Source organism: Benincasa hispida, chromosome 5 (genome assembly GCF_009727055.1).
Source record: "Benincasa hispida cultivar B227 chromosome 5, ASM972705v1, whole genome shotgun sequence".
In the NCBI taxonomy this organism is placed as follows: domain Eukaryota; kingdom Viridiplantae; phylum Streptophyta; class Magnoliopsida; order Cucurbitales; family Cucurbitaceae; genus Benincasa; species Benincasa hispida.
The window spans coordinates 45,924,463-45,944,936 of NC_052353.1; the positions used below are offsets into that span (position 1 = coordinate 45,924,463).

At 35.3% G+C, this 20,474-nt stretch overlaps 1 protein-coding gene across 1 annotated transcript; it reads left to right on the plus strand.

Annotated features, from left to right (window-relative positions):
* Positions 1–17,739: 17,739 nt before the first annotated feature.
* Positions 17,740–20,252, plus strand: LOC120077533 (pentatricopeptide repeat-containing protein At3g26782, mitochondrial-like). The gene has a single exon (XM_039031444.1). The coding sequence runs from the start codon at positions 17,955–17,957 to the stop codon at positions 20,118–20,120; it is 2,166 nt and encodes a 721-aa protein (XP_038887372.1). The 5' UTR covers positions 17,740–17,954; the 3' UTR covers positions 20,121–20,252.
* Positions 20,253–20,474: the final 222 nt, after the last annotated feature.

Below are 20,474 nucleotides of genomic sequence, written 5' to 3' on the forward strand. Positions count from 1 at the left end.
CTGTAGTTATGAACAATTTGTGAAGCGTCAACTTACTATTGATTGGTTATATCTAATGGACACATAAATATATTTATAGTGCGAAAAGTGCAGCTATATAGGTCTTTAGTGGAATTACCAACAATTAATGAATGTTGATTAATTTAATTAAAGAGTTTAATTAATTAATCTCGTATCATTGGAGCTTTTAATCTGTAGGTCCATAAGGTCTCCTTGCTAGCTCAATAAAGGTTAAATGAGAATTAATTAATTTTTGATTAATTTGAATTGTTCAAATTAATTAAAGGGATTTAATTGTATGAGATGCAATTAATATAAAATACATGGATAGATTATAATATAAAGTTTAATGAGGGAGATAAACATTTGAATATAATTCAAATATTAATTATATGAATGAGATTCATATAAAAATGTTAGATTAAAATTAATATAAATATGATTCATATTAAAACTATAGGTTATATGAGTTTATATTATACATGATATAATATAAACTATAGGTTATCAATCGCTACCGCATCAAGAATTTAACTCCTTCAATTAGTATCAGAGCCAAATTGTGTCTCTGAATTTTTCTTGGAAATTTAAATTAGAAAAATGATGGGTTTTGCATTGCATTGTGATTGTGGTTTGCAAATTGAATGTTTTAAAAAATTTGGCACTTAGATTTACTGCTTTAAATCATTTAAAGTTGTAAGGGCCTGTTGTTTTAGGCATTAAATTCTTACTATCGAGTCTGTAAGTCTGTGTCGTTCGTGGTGAAGAGTTTGCCATGAAGGAGACTTGGATTCGAAGTTTTTTGGACCAAGAACGGGTTGGTTTTGAAGCAGAATTTGCATTCTGTGCTAGAGCATAATGGCAGAGCGTTGTCCTTTACGCTATAACACATAAAGGCCAACGTTGCAACTCTTCAGCCGAGCATTGCTACGCTGGAATTTCTTCAGACTAGCATCGCAACGCTCCAACCAAACGTAATAACACTAAAACAATTTACAAAACAGCATTGCTATACTTTTGCCATGCATTGCAACGCTTCGAGATATTCACATGTGCACGCCAACAGTTTGGATGTTGTGCATGAAGGAAATCTAATCATAGATGTCCAGTGAGCAGAAGCGGATCGTTCCAAATTCCATTGAGAATGAACACAAACAATTACAATCTACACAAACATATTATGCATAAACAGTAAATTACAAGCATGCTTCTGAAAAGAATGAACAGGGGATAGAGTATGCATACCTTTGAAGAACCTTTCTTTAAGTATTCCTCAATCAATCTCCAACACGTCCAAAGAAGCACTCGATCGCAACGAACAGAACAGCTACAACATGAACTGATGAAACCTCGATCACTATCGAGTCCAAATTGATCCTCGAACCTCGAGCAGAACTAGAACACCACCACAAGTGTTACCTTGGTATTCTCGGTATGAGAATCCAGAAGTCGTAGGCTTTGTGTGACTTTGGCTAGAGGAATGAAGAAGGTAGACGATCGAGTAAGTGGGAGAAGAATGAAGTCTATCGTATAGAAGAAATACTCGATCGTCTAGTAAACGGAAGCCTATCGTATAGACTTTACTACTCGATCGTGTCGTAACGAGTCACTATCGGATAGTAAACTTGGAATTCCTAATCGTTTAGGCTATGAGACACTATCATTTAATAAAGCACTTTTATATAATAGTTTCCATTTCGTGAAACGATACAATAAAATGAATCAACCACCGATTTTGGAAAACGATTTTCCTTTTATCTCATAGTTACCATAACCTGCAATAACCTCCCACTCAATCGGTTATTAAAGAAAAGAATTATTTATCATATAATTAATATATTATAAATAAATATGATAACCAACTTATCATATTATATTTATAACCTATAGTTTTAATATTTCATCATATGAAACATATAAACCATAGTGTTTTTTCTATGTTATGATATTTAATATAAATCATATTTATATTAATTCCTCCAATAATGTATCTAATACATCATATCAATTATATCATATATAATTGAATTAATTGAATTATATCATATATAATTAAACTTTCTCTTGTTAATTTGAACACTTCAAACTAACCCAAAATTTGATTCTCAACTTGAACCCAATGAGCTACCAAGGGGACCTTATGAACCTGTAACTTGAAGCTCTAACGGTACATGAATAACTGACTAAACTCTTTAATCACGAGATTCACCATCCATTAACTGTTGGTCACTCCACTAAAGACTGACAATTACACTCTTCGCACTACAGATATATTTCTGTGTCCATTGGATATAACCAGTCAACAATGCAATGACCCTTCACAAATCGCTCGTAAGTACAGCTGGGCCAATTTATCGTTTTGCCCCTATAGTTACATCTAATTCCTTAAGTTCCACTGATTCCTCTAATGAATAATAAGTCATAGTCCTACTATGACTGAGTCCTCTCTTCCAAAGAGAGGGTGTGGCCACTATGTTCAAGACTCAGAATCAGCCTTTAAGGGAGCAATTTATCTACTTACCCCTGCTTCGGGGAAGGAGTGAATTTCATCTTGTGTAGCTGACTTTCCAGCTCCCCAATCAGACGAATTCCTAAAATGGTAGGCTTGTTGAGTTGGCAATCTAGTCACTCTCACCCATACAAATCAAAGAACCACCCTCATGAGCAGGAGTTCCCAACTCACTTAGGATTAAGGTCATGTCACCTATGGCCATCATAGTGAGAATTAAGTCTCAATTATCAACGGCGTTATATAAAGAAACTAATCATCTCATGGTCCGGTCTTATACAAACTCTTTGTATAGGATACCCCCGCTTGTATTTCTCCACATGAATGGTCAGGATCAGACCATTTGTAGCACTTTATAACACTTGTAGCATCTACAAAGCGGGTTGTATCTGTAGTGTCATCAGGATAAGGTATCCCTCCCCTATCTTTATACTACAGACCATTTAGGTTATTACATAAGTCATGATCCACTTATATGTCTCACATACATACTTAAGTTACATAAAATAACCACGGATCTTAGTTTATTAGATTGAGTAAATGCTTATAAAATAACACTTATTTTATTAATAACAATATGTTTACAAAGTGTTTACAATCTACGAGACTACCAAGAGAATTAGAACACCAATCCCAACAGTGCGTTCAAGGCAGTTTCGAAGCTTGGAGCTATTTCTTTTACTTGTAATTTTTTTTTTAGTTTTCTTTATTTTTAATATATCAATTTAGTTAAATCTTAAGAGTGCCACTTTTTTGTCTAATTTTGCTATTTAATTAATTTTATATATGATATATGACTAATTTTTATATATTGCATAATGTATGCCATATAGCTTAAAATCTCACTATAGGATAAACATTTTATTATGTATCATATTTAATATAATCGTTATATTATATAGTTTCATGATATAATAAGCATGCTCATGCATCATATTGAGTATAAATGTTATATTATATGATTGTATATATATCTAACATGTCCATGCATCGTACTATAGTATAAAAGTTATATTATTTGGTTTGCATGATGGATATGTTATATTTGCATAGTTTATAATATAAATATTATATTATATAATGAAAATAGAATAGTATTGAGCATGACATTCATTAGTAAATTAAGTGTTATATTTGACTAATGTCATTAGATGCATGATTATAGGTCTTAATTATTTTAATAATTCATAAGTGTTATAAGTTTGATGATTAGAATTAAGATCTATAATCAAAAGTTACAAGCAAATATAGGTTTAAATTAATTTTAAATGGTTTAAAATTGATTTCACCCAGACCTATGTTAAAGTATTTCTAATATGATTAGAAATAGGTTGATCTTTTATTTTATTTCTAATAGGATTACATTAGAAATAATAAAAGATTAAATTTATAAAATAATTATCTATAAGGGACTTTTGTCTAAGGCTGGGATATTTAAGTTGATAGAAACAGAACACCCTTACCTGGGAACTGACTTGGAAGGTGAATTAGACAAGTATTTTATAAGTATGCAATAAATGATTTAGTTTATGAAAGTGTTTAACAAACAAAATCATATATTATTAAACTATCCAATACAATAACTATATTGGGCCAATTTAACAATACCCTTAGATAAATTATTGGTCGGATATATCTAAGTAAAGAATCATAAGTTTAAAACACTTAGTGAGGGAAAAATGATGTATATGATAAGTCAATTTCCTTTCACATTCTTCCTAAAAGTTCACACCATGAGATCTATGCTCAGCCTCGTGGCACTGTTTGCTTGTGTCTTCCTAAGGAAGGGTTTGCATAGATCAATATCTAGGTGAATGGAGAAAGTGTTTATAGTAAGTGAGAGAGGGACGTGTGTCAACACATCCCACGATCTCCTTCATTAGTTTGCAGTAAGGTTTCATGCTTAGCTTCGTAGCACCATTTGCTTATGTCCTCTCTTAAGGAAGGTATTTGCATGAAATTTTTACTCAAATTTGAGTAATGGATAGGATTGCTTTAGTTTTTGCCCCAATTGGTTTTTCCTACTGTTGGCTCATTGGGGCGAAACTCTAGAGTACAAAATGAAGGGTTACATTTACAAAAAATTGTTAAGCAAGTTAATGATTTATTGATCGAACAATAATTACTAATCATTATAGGAATAAAAGTTATTCTAGTGTAATGATTGGTCAAGAATGTCTTAATTTAGTGAAAGGGTGACTGTCCACCCTATGGTGGCTTTTATCCTAACTCACGGAAGTATCATTATAAAATAGATGTCATATAGTGTACATTAGAATTTTGCTAAGTTTGATTGGTTTTTTATGGGTAATGCATATAACTAATATAAATAATTTTCATGGTTTCAACAAACTTAAAATATGACTAGTGCTACAATCAACTTTTTAAGTGCTAATAAGTTAACTCGTGAGAACTCATGAGTTGGAAAAACATAATCAATATTGTGCTAATCATCGGTGACCTAAGGTTTGTGCTACTTGAGAAGTGTCCTCAGGCCCCAACTCAAATGTAGCTCGAAATATTTGGATGCATATGAGAGATGGGTAAAGGCAAATGAGAAGGCACGAACGTACATTCTTGCCAGCTTGTCTGAAGTTTTGGTAAAGAAGCATGAATCCATGGCCACTGCATGCGAGATTATGGATTCACTGCAAGAGATGTTTGGACAATTGTCCTTAAAGTTCAAACATGATGCTTTGAAGTTCATCTTTAATGCCTATATGAAAGAAGGGACATCTGTTAAAGAACACATTCTCAACATGATGGTCCATTTTAATGTGGCTGAAATGAATGGGGCTATCATCGATGAGGTCGGTCTAGTTAGCTTTATTTTGGAGACTCTACCTGGGAGTTTTCTTTAGTTTTGTAGTAATGTTGTTATGAACAAGCTAGGCTACAACCTGATCACCCTCCTCAATGAACTACAGACTCACCAATCCTTGATGAAAGTTAAGGACCAGAAGGGAGAGGCAAATGTTGTCACTTCCTCTGAGAAGTTCTACAGAGGTCCGACCTCTAGAACAAAGTCTGTCTTCTTCATCTAGTATTAAAAAGAAGAAGAAAGAAGGTTAAGGAAATAAAGCTAACCCTGTTACGGCTTAGAGGGGCATGAAGGTCAAGGTTGCCAAAGGAAAATGTTTCCACTACAACCAGGAAGGACACTGGAAACAAAATTTTTCCAAGTATTTGGCAGAGAAAAAGAAGGCCAAACAAGGTAAATATGATTTAATAGTTCTAGAAACCTTTTAGTGGAGGATGATGATTCAGTTTGGATAATTGATTCAGGGGCCACTAATAATATTTGTTCTTGTTTTCAGGGAATTAGTTCCTAGAGTAGCTCAGGACTAGTGAGATGATGACGTGGGTCAGAACTGGGCAAGTCGTCTCAGGAGTAGCAGTGGGAGGTGTTAGATTACTTTTACATAAATCTTTTTTTGTTATTGAACAATATCTGTGTAGTCCTAGTTTAAAAAGAAACTTGTTTTCTATAAAATGTTTGCTTGAACAACATTATTCTCCTTCTTTCAATCTAGACAATGTATTTATTTATAAGAATGATGTTCAAATTAGTTTTGCAAACTTAGAAAGTAATTTGTATGTGCTAAGGTCATTAGCAACTAAGGCGCTTCTAAATACTGAAATGTTCAGAACTGCAACAACTCAAAATAAAAGACAAACGATTTCTCCTAAAGAAAATGCCCAACTTTGACACCTAAGATTAGGTCACATAAATCTCAATAAGATTGAAAGGTTGGTTAAGAGTGGATTTCTAAGTGATTTAGAAGAAGACTCTTTACCGGTATGTGAGTCATGACTTAAAGGAAAAATGACAAAAAGACATTTTACTGAAAAACGTCATAAAGCCAAAGAATCCTTGGAACTTGTACATTCAGACCTATGTGGTCCTATGAATGTTAAGGCAAGAAGAGAGTTTGAATATTTCATCTCTTTTATGGATGATTATTCAAGATATGAGTATATTTACCTAATGCAATATAAGTTTGAAGCTCTTGAAAACCATTAAAACACTTCGATCAGATCGAGATGGAGAATATAGATTTAGGATTCCAGGATTATATGATAGAACATGGAATCACATCCCAACTCTTGGCACTTGGTACACCTCAGAGAATGGCGTATCAGAAAGAAGAAATAGAACTTTGTTGGACATGGTTCAATTTTTTATGATTCATGCTCATTTACCTAATTCATTTTGGGGTTATGTAGTGATGACTGCAGTTTATATTTTGAACTCTATTCCGTCCAAAAGTGTTTCTAAAACACTGTTGGAATTATGGAATAGTCGTATAGGTAGTTTAGGTCACTTTAGAATTTAAAGTTGCCCAACATATGTAGCCCGATCCTCTAGACGATCACTTAACAAGCGATTAAGTAAACGATTTACTCCACGTTCGTGTAGTCAGGAACTAAGCGATGAAGCTTGCTGAGCTACACAATCGTCTAGTGCACGTGCGTTAACCTACTCCCGAGTATCCGATACTCAACGATCGTCTATCCCACAATTTACACGAACAACGCTTGGTTGTCTTCATCCTCGAAGAACAACAACCCTTGCCTACGAAGCTTCTTCATCGAACGACTAAACTCAAACAACTTTGAAATTACATACTCGATAGTAGTTAATATGCCCAAAACACAAGGGCCCTTACAACTAACTTCAAATGTAAAAGAATTTAAACAATCCAGAGGCTTCATCCTAGAAACTCCATTAATCCCACATCCACAAACTATTTAACGCTTAAACAGAGAGCAGACATGCTTTACCCACCAAGAAAGAAAATGAATTCTTTGCATCAATGAATTTGGAATATCAGAACCTGGCTTTGATACCAATTGAAGGAACTTTTATACAAAGAGTACCTCTGAGCGGAAGCGAGATTGTTCCAAAAACATTATGGTAGAATTAACGCATTTACAATCACACAGAATAAAGAATTAACGCATTTATAATCACACAGAATAAATATGCAATATTCAATAAATTACTGACATGCTCTAAAAATAAATAACAAGAGTACAAGAAACATACCAGTTGAAGAACCCTTCTTCGTCTTAGAACTCGTTCTCTTCAAGGACTGCTCCTCTCGCTCTCACTGAGAATGTCCACTCCAGTCGTTCACCAAATCACGATCGTCTACCCACGAACAGCCTCCACACGAACACAACAACAGGGAGGACACCACCACTTAGAACCCTCGATATTCTCGATGTGAGAATCCAAGAGGTGTAGGCTCTGTTGGATTTGGCAGAGGGAAAGAGGAGGAGAAAATCGTATACCACGACCAAACAAGTGGGAAAAGGCTGATGTTTATTGTATACACGATGCTTGATCGTTTAGGAAGCAGTACACGATCGTTTAGTAAATAGCCGCGATCGTATAGACGATCATTTATAAACGCTCGGGCGCACGATCGTTTAGGAAAAAGCTAGATGATCGTTTAGCAAATCCTATGCGATCGTTTAGTAAGTTGCGCGCTTGTATACAATCGTGTAGAAACATTGAGCTATCGTGTAGGCTCTCAGTTCGCTATGCGATAGGCTGTATACACCACAACGTGAGCGAATGACCGACCTTTTGCAAAATGAAAACGATTTTCATTTTATTCTTCAGTTACAAAAACTGAATGAAATCTCCCACTATCACACGGTTACGGAGAAAATGCCGGCACAATTATCCTATAATTGTCAAATTAAAAATAATAAATATAATCATATTATATTCATTAACCTATGGTTTAATATCACATCATATGAACTACATTAACCATAGTCCTTCTCTCCTCCACTAGATATAAATCATATTTATATCATTTTCCTCCAAATAATATATCTCATACATAATGTCAATCATATCATATATAATTAACCAGTTCAATCATATCATATATAATCGAACCCCCTCTTGTCAATTTGAACACTTCAAACTGACCTAAAACCTGATTCTCAACTTGAATCTATTGAGCTACCAAGGGGACCTTATGAACCTATGGCTCGAAGCTTCAACGGTACGTGAATAGCTGACTAAACTCTTTAGCCACGAGATCCACCATCCGTTAACTGTCAGGCATTCCACTAAAGATAGACAGCTGCACTCTTCTCATCACAAATATATTTATGTGATCATTGGATATAACCAATCAACAGTACATAACCCTTCACAGATGCTCGTAAGTATAGCTGGGCCAATTTACCATTTTGTCCCTGTAGTTACATCTAATTACTTAAGTACCACTGATCCCTCTAATGAACAATACAACATAGTCATACTATGTGTGGTACCTCTCGGGCCATGAGAAGAAGTGTGGCACTACATCGTTTAAGCCCCAGGATCAACCCTTAAGGGAGAAATCTATCTATTTACCTCTGCTTCAGGGAAGGAGTGAATTCCATCTTGTGTAGATGAGTTCCTAACTCCCAAATCAAACGAATCCCCAAAGTGGTAGGTTTGAGTCGGCCATCTAGCCACTCGCACCCATGTAATTAGAGTACTTATTGATTATGATTGCTTCCGTTGCATGTTTATACATTCCATCAGTTGGTATCAAATCATGATTTAAGAACTCAATTAACGTTAATTTGAGTTTGATGGGTGAATTTCTATGATTACATGTTTGGGGACTGGCATGGTACTTTAATCAGCTTTGGCATTAGATTTCTCTTTGATTCCTAAGTTAAATTTGTAATTGACTCTTGATTGATGAACTTATATGTGTGCTCTAGAGTCTATAACTTAATTGGAGTCAACAGAGTCGAAATTAGGTTATAATTTGAAGATTGAAGTAAGCAAGCACAACAGCAGAATTCTGGAGAAGATGCTTCTGCTAGGCAGCATTGCAATGTTGCTCATATGCAGCCCAAGGCGCCGCAACACTGGGATGAGCATTGCAACACTGCTCATCCAAGCCCAGCAACGTGCACGTTCGTAATCTGGTACGCGTAGGAGGTCCAGTTCGATCGATTTTCAACTATTTCGGTTCGGTTCAACCATCCTTGGACCAGTTCAACATCTTTTGAAGGTCTGGAGGTTCGGTTCGGGCGATTCGGGTCCAGTTCAGGTCAATTCGTGCGGTTCATAATGGTTTTGAAGGTTTTTTTTTTTTTTTTTTACTTTTTTTTGTAATAATTTAGTTATTATTGCTTGCTTAGGATGCCAAAGTTGAACAATATCAATGTTGTTTAATTATTTATGCATGTGATGTATGTTATATTTAAATGAAAACATGTTTATGCATATTGTATGCCATGTAGATTTAAAATCCCACCATAGGAAGCATGTTACATGCATTGGATTTATGTTATAAATTGTTATAATTGTAATTTAAAGAAAGTTTTAAATAGAGGCAATGAAACCCGAAAACATTCATCAATTCCATCCACACAAGCATTTAACAATTAAACACAAATGCAGAAAATCCATCAAGACTGTAAAAGAAGTTCAAAACAGAATTGAAATTTGGAATATCAGAACAACCTAGCTCTGATACCAATTGAAGGAAATCGGACATGAGGATTTCCATGAGCAGTGGAAGGATCTTTCCAAATTTCAATCGTATATGAACATTACAATTACAATCACAAACGAAAACATACGGTTATGCATAAAATAGAAATTACAGCATGCTTCTCTAAAGATCAAGGGAAGAATCAACAAACTTTGTAGACTCATCTTCAAGTTCCTTGATCACGAACCCCGATCATAGCAACACAACAACACAAGAACGTTCGTTCAACACGACCGCTACACTACACGATCATAGCAAACTCGAACTAAGCGATCATCAAGGTCACGAACACCCCGAACACCGCGAACGGCCTCCACAGAACCTTGACTGTGTTGAGTTGAGTATGACACCACCAAGAAGATTACCTCGGTATTCTCGGTGTGAATATCCAAAGGGTGGGCTCTGTGTGGACTTGGTTAGAGGCAGAAAACTGGAGGAAGAACAGTCATGTAAACGATTGAGCAAGTAGGAGATAAAATAGCCTATCGTATAGGTTAATGCCCAATCGTTTAGGAAAAGCTATGCGATTGTTTAGCAAAAGCTATATGATCGTTTAGCTTGTCGTCTATCTGAGTGTCTATCGTGTAAGAATTCCATGATTGTTTAGCTAATCTGCAATATGTCATTTAATGAATCTGATTTACTTGACAACTATCCGTGAGTAATTTTCGAGAGAGGAAATCTCAAATTCACAGTTTCGCAAAACTTAATTTCTTTTAAAATTAGGAAAATATTTTTCCTTTTATCTCACGGTTACCATGAAACTATCAATAACCTTCCATTCAATTGGTTATTAGAGAAAAAGAGATAATTATCCAATAATTAATATTATTATAAATATAAATGATAACTAACTTACCATAATATATTTATAATCTATAGTTTTAATATTTCATCTCATGTAACATACAAACCATAGCTCTTTTTCTATTCCATGGAACTTAATGTAAATCTCATTTACATTAGTCCTCCACTTGATGTATCTTATACACCATATCGAACTTATCAAATATAATCTAATTACCTCTTGTCAATTTGAACGTTTCGAATCAACACCAAGAACTGATCCTCAACTTTAATCCATTGAGCTACCAAGGGTACCTTGTGGACCTGTAGCTCGAAGCTCCAACGGTACGTGAATAATTGACTAAACTCTTTAGTTACGGGATCCACCATTCGTTAACTGCTAGACACTCCACTAAAGACCGACAGTTGAACTCTTCTTACTACAGATATATTATGTGTCCATCTTAACCAATCAACAATGCGAAAACCCTTCACAGATCGCTCGTAAGTACAGCTCGGCCAATAATCGTTATGCCCCTGTAGTTATATCTAACTCCTTAAGTATCACTGATCTCTTTAATGAACATAAGTTATAATCCTACTTTGTCTGAGTCCTATCTTCCAAAGAGAAGCTGTGGCCACTATGTTCAAGCCCCGGAATCAGCCCTTAAGAGAGCAATCTATCTACTTACCCCTGCTCAGGGAAGGAGTGAATTCCATCTTGTGTATTGAGTTTCCAGCTCCTAAATCAGACAAGTCTCCAAAAAGGTAGGCATGTTGAGTTGGCAATCTGGCCACTCTTACAATGAGGAGAGTGAACCTTTCTTCAAGTATCCCTCGATCGTTCAGCGACTCGATCAGAACACGATCTCAACGAACGAAACAACCAACAACACGAACAGATGAATCCTCGATTACTATCGAGCCTAACTCAATCCTCGACCCTCGAACAATGCAAGAACACCACCACAAGTATTATCTTGGTATTCTCGGTGTGAGAATCCAAGAGTTGTGGGTTCTGTGTGACTTTGAATAGAGGAAAGGAAGAGATAAATGATCAAGTAAGTGGGAGATGGATGAAACCTATCGTATAAACTTGATACTCAATCGTTTAGTAAATGAAGAAGCCTATCATATAGAATTTGCTACTCGATCATTTAGCAATGAGTAAACAAAAAACTATCGTATAGTAAACTCGATACTCGATCGTGTAGGCCATGAGACACTATCGTTTAGTAAAACATTTTTATTCGATAGTCCTTTCTTTTGTCGAATGACACAAATGAATGATCATATTTTTGGAAAACGATTTTCCTTTTATCTCACAGTTACCATAACTGTTCAAATAACCTTCCACTCAATCGGTTATTAAAGAAAAAGAATAATTATCATATAATTAATATATTATAAATAAATATGATAGCCAACTTATCATATTATATTTATAACCTATAGTTTTAATATTTCATCATATGAAACATATAAACCATAGTTCTTTTTCTATGTTATGGTGTTTAATATAAACCATATTTATATTAATTCCTCCAATTAATGTATCTAATACATCAAATCAATTATATCATATATAATCTAATCAATTTAATTATATCACATATAATTAAATTTCCTCTTGTTAATTTGAACACTTCAAACTAACCCAACATCTGATTCTCAACTTGAACCCATTGAGCTACCAAGAGGACCTTATAGACCTATAGCTTGAAGCTCTAACGGTACGTGAATAACTGACTAAACTCTTTAATCACGAGATCCACCATCCGTTAACTGTTGGTCACTCCACTAAAGACCGACAGTTGCATTCTTTGTACTACAAATATATTTCTGTGTCCATTGGATATAACCAATCAATAGTATGATGGCCCTTCACAAATCGCTCGTAAGTACAGTTGGGCCAATTTACCATTTTGCCCCTGTAGTTACATTTAACTTCTTAAGTACCACTGATTCCTCTAATGAACAATAAGTCATAGTCCTACTATGATTGAGTCCTCTCTTTCAAAGAGAAAGTGTGGCCACTACGTTCAAGACTCAGAATCAGCCTTTAAGAGAGCAATTTATCTACTTACCCTTGCTTCGGGGAAGGAGTGAATTTCATCTTATGTAGCTGAGTTCCTAGCTCCCCAATCAGACGAATCCCCAAAATGGTAAGCTTGTTTAGTTGGCAATCTGACCACTCTCACCTATACAAATCAAAGGACCGCCCTCATGAGCAGGAGTTTCCAACTCACTCAGGATTAAGGTCATGTCACCTATGGTCATCCTAATGAAATGTAAGTCTCAATTATCAACAACATTATATAAAGAGACTAATCATCTCGTGGTTCGGTCTTATACAAACTCTTTGTATAAGATACCCCCGCTCGCATGTCTCCACATGAATGGTGAGGATCAGACCCTTTGTAGCACTTTACAACACTTGTAACATCTACAAAGCGGGTTGTATCCGTAGTGTCACAAGGATAAATTATCTCTCCTTTATCCTTATACAACAGACCATTTAGGTTATTACTTCAGGCATGATCTACTTATATGTCTCCACATACATGTTTAAGTTACATAAAATAACCATGAATCTTAGTTTATTGGATTGAGTAAATGCTTATAAAATAATACTTATTTTAATAACAATATATTCACAAAGTGTTTGCAAACTATGAGACTACCAGGAGAATTAGGACATCAACCCCAACATTTTTATATCTCCACATAAAGTTTAAGTACATCTTTACTGAATTAGGTGCAATTTAGTATTCAATAAGGTGCAATTTATTGGATTTAGGGTAAAAAGGTGCAATTTACGTATTCAGTGACATCTTTACTGAATAAACCTCAATAACAACTTTATTGCAAAATAAAATATGTTTAATGTTTATAAAACACGAGTTTTAGGACATACAACCCAACAGTTCTTTATTTCTAAGGCGACTGACCCTTATATTTCTAGGCTTATAGTCCAGTATTCCTTTGTGACATCAGTTTATATCCTAATCTTCTCAGCATTAGGACTCCACTAGATTTCTAAATTAAGTGATCAATTTAACTTAACAATATTTTCTCATAAACTCAACTAAGGAAATGCGTAAGTCAAAGAGGTATGAAGCATAAGCATTGCTCAAGCCATAAAACCCTAGGGTATCTATATAACTGAACCCCTTAGAGAATTTAGCTCATGACTAATGATAAAAGAATGACCTTCGTTAAATCATAAATTATAGCTAGAAGATGATGTTCAACAGATGAAAAGAAAATAAAAGAACAACAAGAAATAAATGAATAAAATGCTGAAAAAATACAACTCAAGGGGTCTTGGGACAAATCCTTAATTTCCTAATCTTTCCTTAGGTTGATTCCCCTTTTTCAAGGAAGAACCGCTCTTCACTACATGCTTTTACAGGATGAGATGACCTAGAGTCGCTACACCTCAGAAGAACTTTCGCTCTTGAGGCTACTAGAAGCTGAGAACAAGCCCAAAGGGCTGATTGAATGGCAGAGACGATGAAGGAATGTGAAGATCTTGATGATAGAGAGTTATTACTTGAAATTGGAGGCTTCTCCTCCTTTTAAAGGTCCAAATTGGTTGATGAGGGTCGAGATTTATGTTCTAAGAGTTTACAAGGTGAAATCAAGACTGCTCAATTGATTAAAATATGAAAATCGCAACCACTTTTGACTAGGTTGAATTCTAGAAAATTAGAGCTCAGTGATGCAGCTGCAATGAATCTAGTGATGCAGCCGCATCAGTCAGAAATTTGCAATCCACCCAAAATCACTTGCCAAAACCCACCAAATCACCTCCAAATCATAATATCTTTTAAGCTCAATCAAGCCTCATAAACTCATTTTAACTAATTAAGGTTATCATTGGGTCAAAATATCACAAAAAGTATCTTTTTACTATAAAAAAAAAGTACCAAAATAGATGGTAAAAACATGCACTTTTTGACATCAATCATGAAACTATAGTAGATTCTTTACCACTGTCCTTCCTACATTCTTCAGTTATAGCCAAATCACACACTCCTGAAAACTTTAAAGTATTATCTCCAATTGAATTGGATACTATCGTTTTCATGGTTTTCCACCTCTTAGGTAAAGACATTAACAATTGAATAGCATATATTTCATTAGTAAATTCTATCTTAACATACTTTAAATAATTAGTTAAAGTGGTAACCTCATTGATATAGAACTTAATAGAAACATCCTCAGTCATTTGCATGTTGAAATATTTCATAAGGGGATAGGCCTTACTATTAGCATATGGTTTCTCATACCTGTTTGTAAGCACTTCCATCAATTTGATTGCACTAGTCTCGGTAGCTACAAGACTGACGACATTCATTGACAAACACATTCTGATGACTGCAACTGCTTCTTCATTCAAGTTCTCCCAATTTTTATGTAACATCCCCTTCGGTATCTTCTTCAATGCTTTGTGCATTTTCTTGTAAGTTAAGAAATTCTTAACCTGCATCTTCCAATACCCAAAATCTTTCCCATCAAATTTTATGATACTCTTGAAACCTCTTGGCTCTAATGATCTCATGACTTTTGAACCAAAAGCTCTGATACTACGTGTTGAAAATTTATGCGAGATATAAATAAATGCGGAATAAACTAAATTATATCTCAAACTCCCACTTCACGGGTTAGAGCTAAATAAGTAATAAATCATAAAATAACAAATAATAAAGCAAAGGGAAAAAGAAGAAGAACACCGAAAAATATACTGGGTTTGCCCTAAACTCAGGACTACGGCCAACTTTCTATAACTACAGGTTCTACTATGATGGAGATTGCAAAGAACTCTCGAACTCGCTTATAAATCTCTTCCCAATAGCCTGATATGAACTATTTAAATTTCAATATCACAATTCGATAACTTGAAATTAAATAATAAGAGAAACCGTCAACCCAACAAGAAATACACACTGTATTTTTTTGCTTATTGTCACTCTAAAATACTGAAGAAAAAAATTACTCTAATGCTCTCAGTTTGCTCCTAACGACTGACTTCAATTTTTCCTTCTAAATTTGGTTCTTTTATAAATGAATTCCACCGCTTTTGATTTTTCTCTTTCCAAAATGCCTTCAATTAACCAGTTAAAATGGTTGCTTACAATGGTCAATTAAAAAGTAAATGGGCTTGAAATGATTTCGGCCAACAACTTTTCACAAATAAAATTTAATTAAATCCAACATGAGGCATAAGGGTTAATTTCTTTGAAAGGAGTTGTCTCCACAAAAGGACAAAATCCAACATTAAATTGGTTAAAAATTGACTATATATTTTCAAATATATAGATATGATTACTCCTTTATCATTTTGGTGTAAGAGGAGGTGGGGAAATTTGTTGGGAAAAACCTCCTACTTCTACCGCAGAAATAATTAGAAAATAACAGAAAAATTAAAAGAAAGCAATAAAACTAGAAACACAATGGAAAACTCCCAACTTGAAGAAATCGAAAAAAAAACCATGGCCCACCAGAAAGAAATTCATTATGTGAGAATTTGTTACAATCACACAGAACAATTATCTCCCTAATCCCAAGAGCACTCTCTCAAAACTTTTGACTACTCACACATTTTTTTCACTCTCCAACTAGAGAATACTTAGGAATTTAAGTTACACATTCAAGCTTAAAAGTGTTTCTAACTGAGACGACTTGAAACTAGAGACATGGCTCTTTTTATAGGCAAGCTCATCCTCATTCTTCAATTTAACTAATGTGGGATAAACTGCACTTCCAATATTTTGACAAATCCGAACAAATTCTACCTAGGCAAGATATTTGAAGAATCCACATCTCTTACAACTTCCATGGTCTTGACCAATAATCATAATTCTCAACTCAGAACTATAACTCACTCCACCATAAAGAGTAGATCATTTAGAATGCTACCTCCCAAGATTTTCTTTTTTCGTCACATGTCGATAAACTTTGCTGATATTTTAGTACAATTTCCACCTACTTGGCTCACCTGGAAGTCCTTCAGTCATCGGCATAACTTCCACCATACACCTTGTATAACTGCCAAGACAATGTCCGTGTTCAAACTTGTGGAATCGCTAATATCGCATCCTCTATCATGGTAAAGCAGACACTACAAAGATGAATTTCTGTCTTCTTCAGAGGAAGTCATCGTCTCCCCCTAACGTGAAAGACACTGTCAGCATTCGATCCAAAGCCCTTTAGTGAACCTACTCTTTTTTTCATGTGCCCAACCTGTCCGCATCTGTAGCAGCCTATCTTTTGCTTGAAAACTCTCTTCTTTAAACTTTTGCTGGAATCACTTTGAAATTGCGCTAGAACACCATTATTGCTTAACTTGTACTTCTGTAACTCATTTTATATCAACATATCCTTGACTTGCACTTGCCACAAGCCCAAGTTGATCCTTCAATCAAACTTCTCCACATCAAACTTTATTGGACTTATAAAACTTGACACACATCTACTTCACTTCAAGCAAATAAGCAAATAGTGAACAACTGACACTATTCACAAAACATCGGTAGCCCGTTTCAAGAATTCTTTTCTGATGTGGAAACTTAGACAAAGCTACAACCACAAAACGTACTCAGACATTTAAGAAACTACGAACCTGACACTCTGATACCACTTGTTGGGAAAAACCATCCACTTCTATTGCAAAAATAAGCCGAAAATAACAAAAAAAAAAAAAAAAAATCCACTATGTGAAAAATTGTTACAATTGCATAGAACAATTCTCTCCTCGATCCCAATTACAAGAGTAATTTCTTAAAGCCTTTTTTCCACTCTCCAATTAGAGAATACAATTGGAGTACATCTTGAGACGACTTGAAACTAGAGACATAGACTCTTTTTATAGATTTGGAGTACATCTTGATTTTTCAATTTATTCGATATGGACAAACGACACTTTTAATATTTTGTCAAAACCCCCAACAAAATTTACACCATATACCTTTTGATGGCTAGCACAACCAACTCCAGCTCGTGCTTTAGAATATGATAACGGTAATTGAAATAATTGCTTCCATTGAGCTGAATTCGTTGGCTCTACTATTATTGTAGCTGCAGGACACACAGTTATGCTTCACTTTCCTTTTTCTTTCTAATTTCTTCCCATGATTGCCATTGCCAAAGCTACTCGTAAACCATTCATACTTCATAACGCAAACATTTACAAGAAATCTCTTCATACAACCACTGTAACCAACCCCAGCCCTCCTCTGAGAGTCCCACTTACTTCTCTTCAATGTGGAGCCATTTTGCAATCACTCACCAACACAAAATCATTCGAACAAGGCCGGAAACTACATGCCTATATGCTCGCATGTGGGAATCTTCAAAACAATACCTATCTCAGCTCCAAACTTGCTGCATTTTATGCCGCTTGCGGTCGCATGACACAAGCCGAAGTGATTTTCAATGGGGTTGTTTTGAAAAATTCTTTCCTATGGAATTTTATGATTAGAGGTTATGCTTCTGATGGCACTAATGCTTACAAGGCCCTTGCTATGTATCGTAAAATGCTAGCTTTTGGATACAATGCTGACAATTTTACATTCCCTTTTGTGCTAAAGGCGTGTGGTGATCTGGGTCTTCGTGAAATTGGAATGGAAATTCATAGTCAGGTGGAGATTTGTGGGTGGGAATCAGATATTTATGTGAACAATTCTCTTCTAGCAATGTATTTGAAGTTTGGGAATGTGGATGTTGCACGGAAGGTGTTTGATAAAATGCCTGAGAGGGATTTAACATCTTGGAACACTATGATTTCAGGTTACGTGAGGAATAACAACTCAATGGAAGCTTTAACGATTTTTTATCTAATGGAAAAGGGTGGGTTGAAAGCAGATGGGACTACTTTGCTTGCCCTCCTCACTGCTTGTGCCGACTTGGCTGCCATTAAGCAGGGGAAGGAGATCCATTGTTATGCTGTACGCAATAATTATTTTACTTTGAATGAGTTCTTGATGAACTCGCTGATTGATATGTACTCAAATTGCAGTTGTGTTGCTGCCGCTAGGCAATTATTCGAGGAGTTGAAAATTAAAGATACTGTATCGTGGAATTCTATAATTTCATGCCATCAACGAAGTGGAGATGCTTTTGAAAGTTTAAGACTTTTCTGTCAAATGCTAACTGAAGACACAGCAGCTCCGGATGAGATAACTATCGTGGCTGTCCTTGGTGCTTGTGAAAAGATTGCAGCCTTGCAATTTGGGAAGTCAGTCCATTCATATTTAACTAAAATAGGGATTTTCTTAAATTCCTTTTTAGGAACTGCCCTCATTGACATGTATGCTAAGTGTGGAGAATTATCCTGCTCTCACCATGTATTTTGTGAGATGACTCAGAAGAATATGGTTGCTTGGAGTGCTATGATTGCAGCTTATGGAATTCATGGGCAAGGAAAAGAGGCTATATCCATTTTCGATGAAATGACAGCAAATGGCATTAGTCCAGATTATGGTGTTCTCACTTCTGTTCTATCGGCATGTAGCCATTCAGGTTTGGTTGATGAGGGCAAAATGTTTTTCAACGAAATGACCAATAAGTACAATATCAAACCAGGATCTGCTCATTTCTTATGTTTGGTGGATCTTCTTGGCAGAGCAGGCCTTTTGAATGAAGCATATGAACTGGTAAAGCGTATAGAAGTGGAACCATCAGCTGATATATGGGCCACACTCCTTTCTGCTTGCAGGCTTCACCGAAATGTTGAGTTGGCAGAAATTTCTGCTCAAAATATTTTCAGAACAAATCCATCAAAGGTTAGTAGCTACATTTGTCTTTCCAATATTTATGCTGCTATGAAACAATGGACTGCTGTGGAAAAGGTGAGAGCTACAATGAGGAAACGTGGATTGAAAAAACCAGCGGGATACAGCTTAATTGAGCTTGATAGCCAGATTCATATGTTCTTTGTTGGAGACAAGTCACACCAAGAGACAAAAGATATATATGCCAAACTGAAGGATATAAGTTGGCGACTCAAGGAGGAAGGGTACAAGCCCGATACTAGTCCAGTATTATATGATGTCAATGAAGAACAAAAAGAGAAGATGCTTTGGGATCATAGTGAGCGACTGGCAATTGCTTTTGCTCTTCTAAATACCCCTCCAGGGACCAAAATTAGGATAACTAAGAATCTTCGAGTATGTGCAGATTGCCACACGGTAACAAAGTTTATATCAAAACTCATGGATCGAGAAATTGTCATGCGTGATAACCACAGGTTTCACCATTTTATTGATGGAATTTGTTCTTGTGGTGATTTTTGGTAAATTACTATATAACTTTGTTTCATATCAAATTTATTCAATAAGAGGTATGATATTTCTTATATACGAATTTTGTAGCAATCTTTTTATAGTTAGCAATTAATATGTACATGATTATAAGTATCTATTACGACCCTTCGATCACCTAGCTTTCTCCCCCTGCAATTAAGATACTCAACAAGCAATATATAGGCACACAATTAAGGCTAAGAAGAAGTCACAGACAGCACAGAAGAAAGAACGACTACTCTTCTCATTCAAATAACAATTGCTGGGCAAAATCGATAACATCAGCCAATCTCACAATGAGAATAAATTCGGAAAAACAAAGAACAAACAGTTAGGAACCCTGAACTA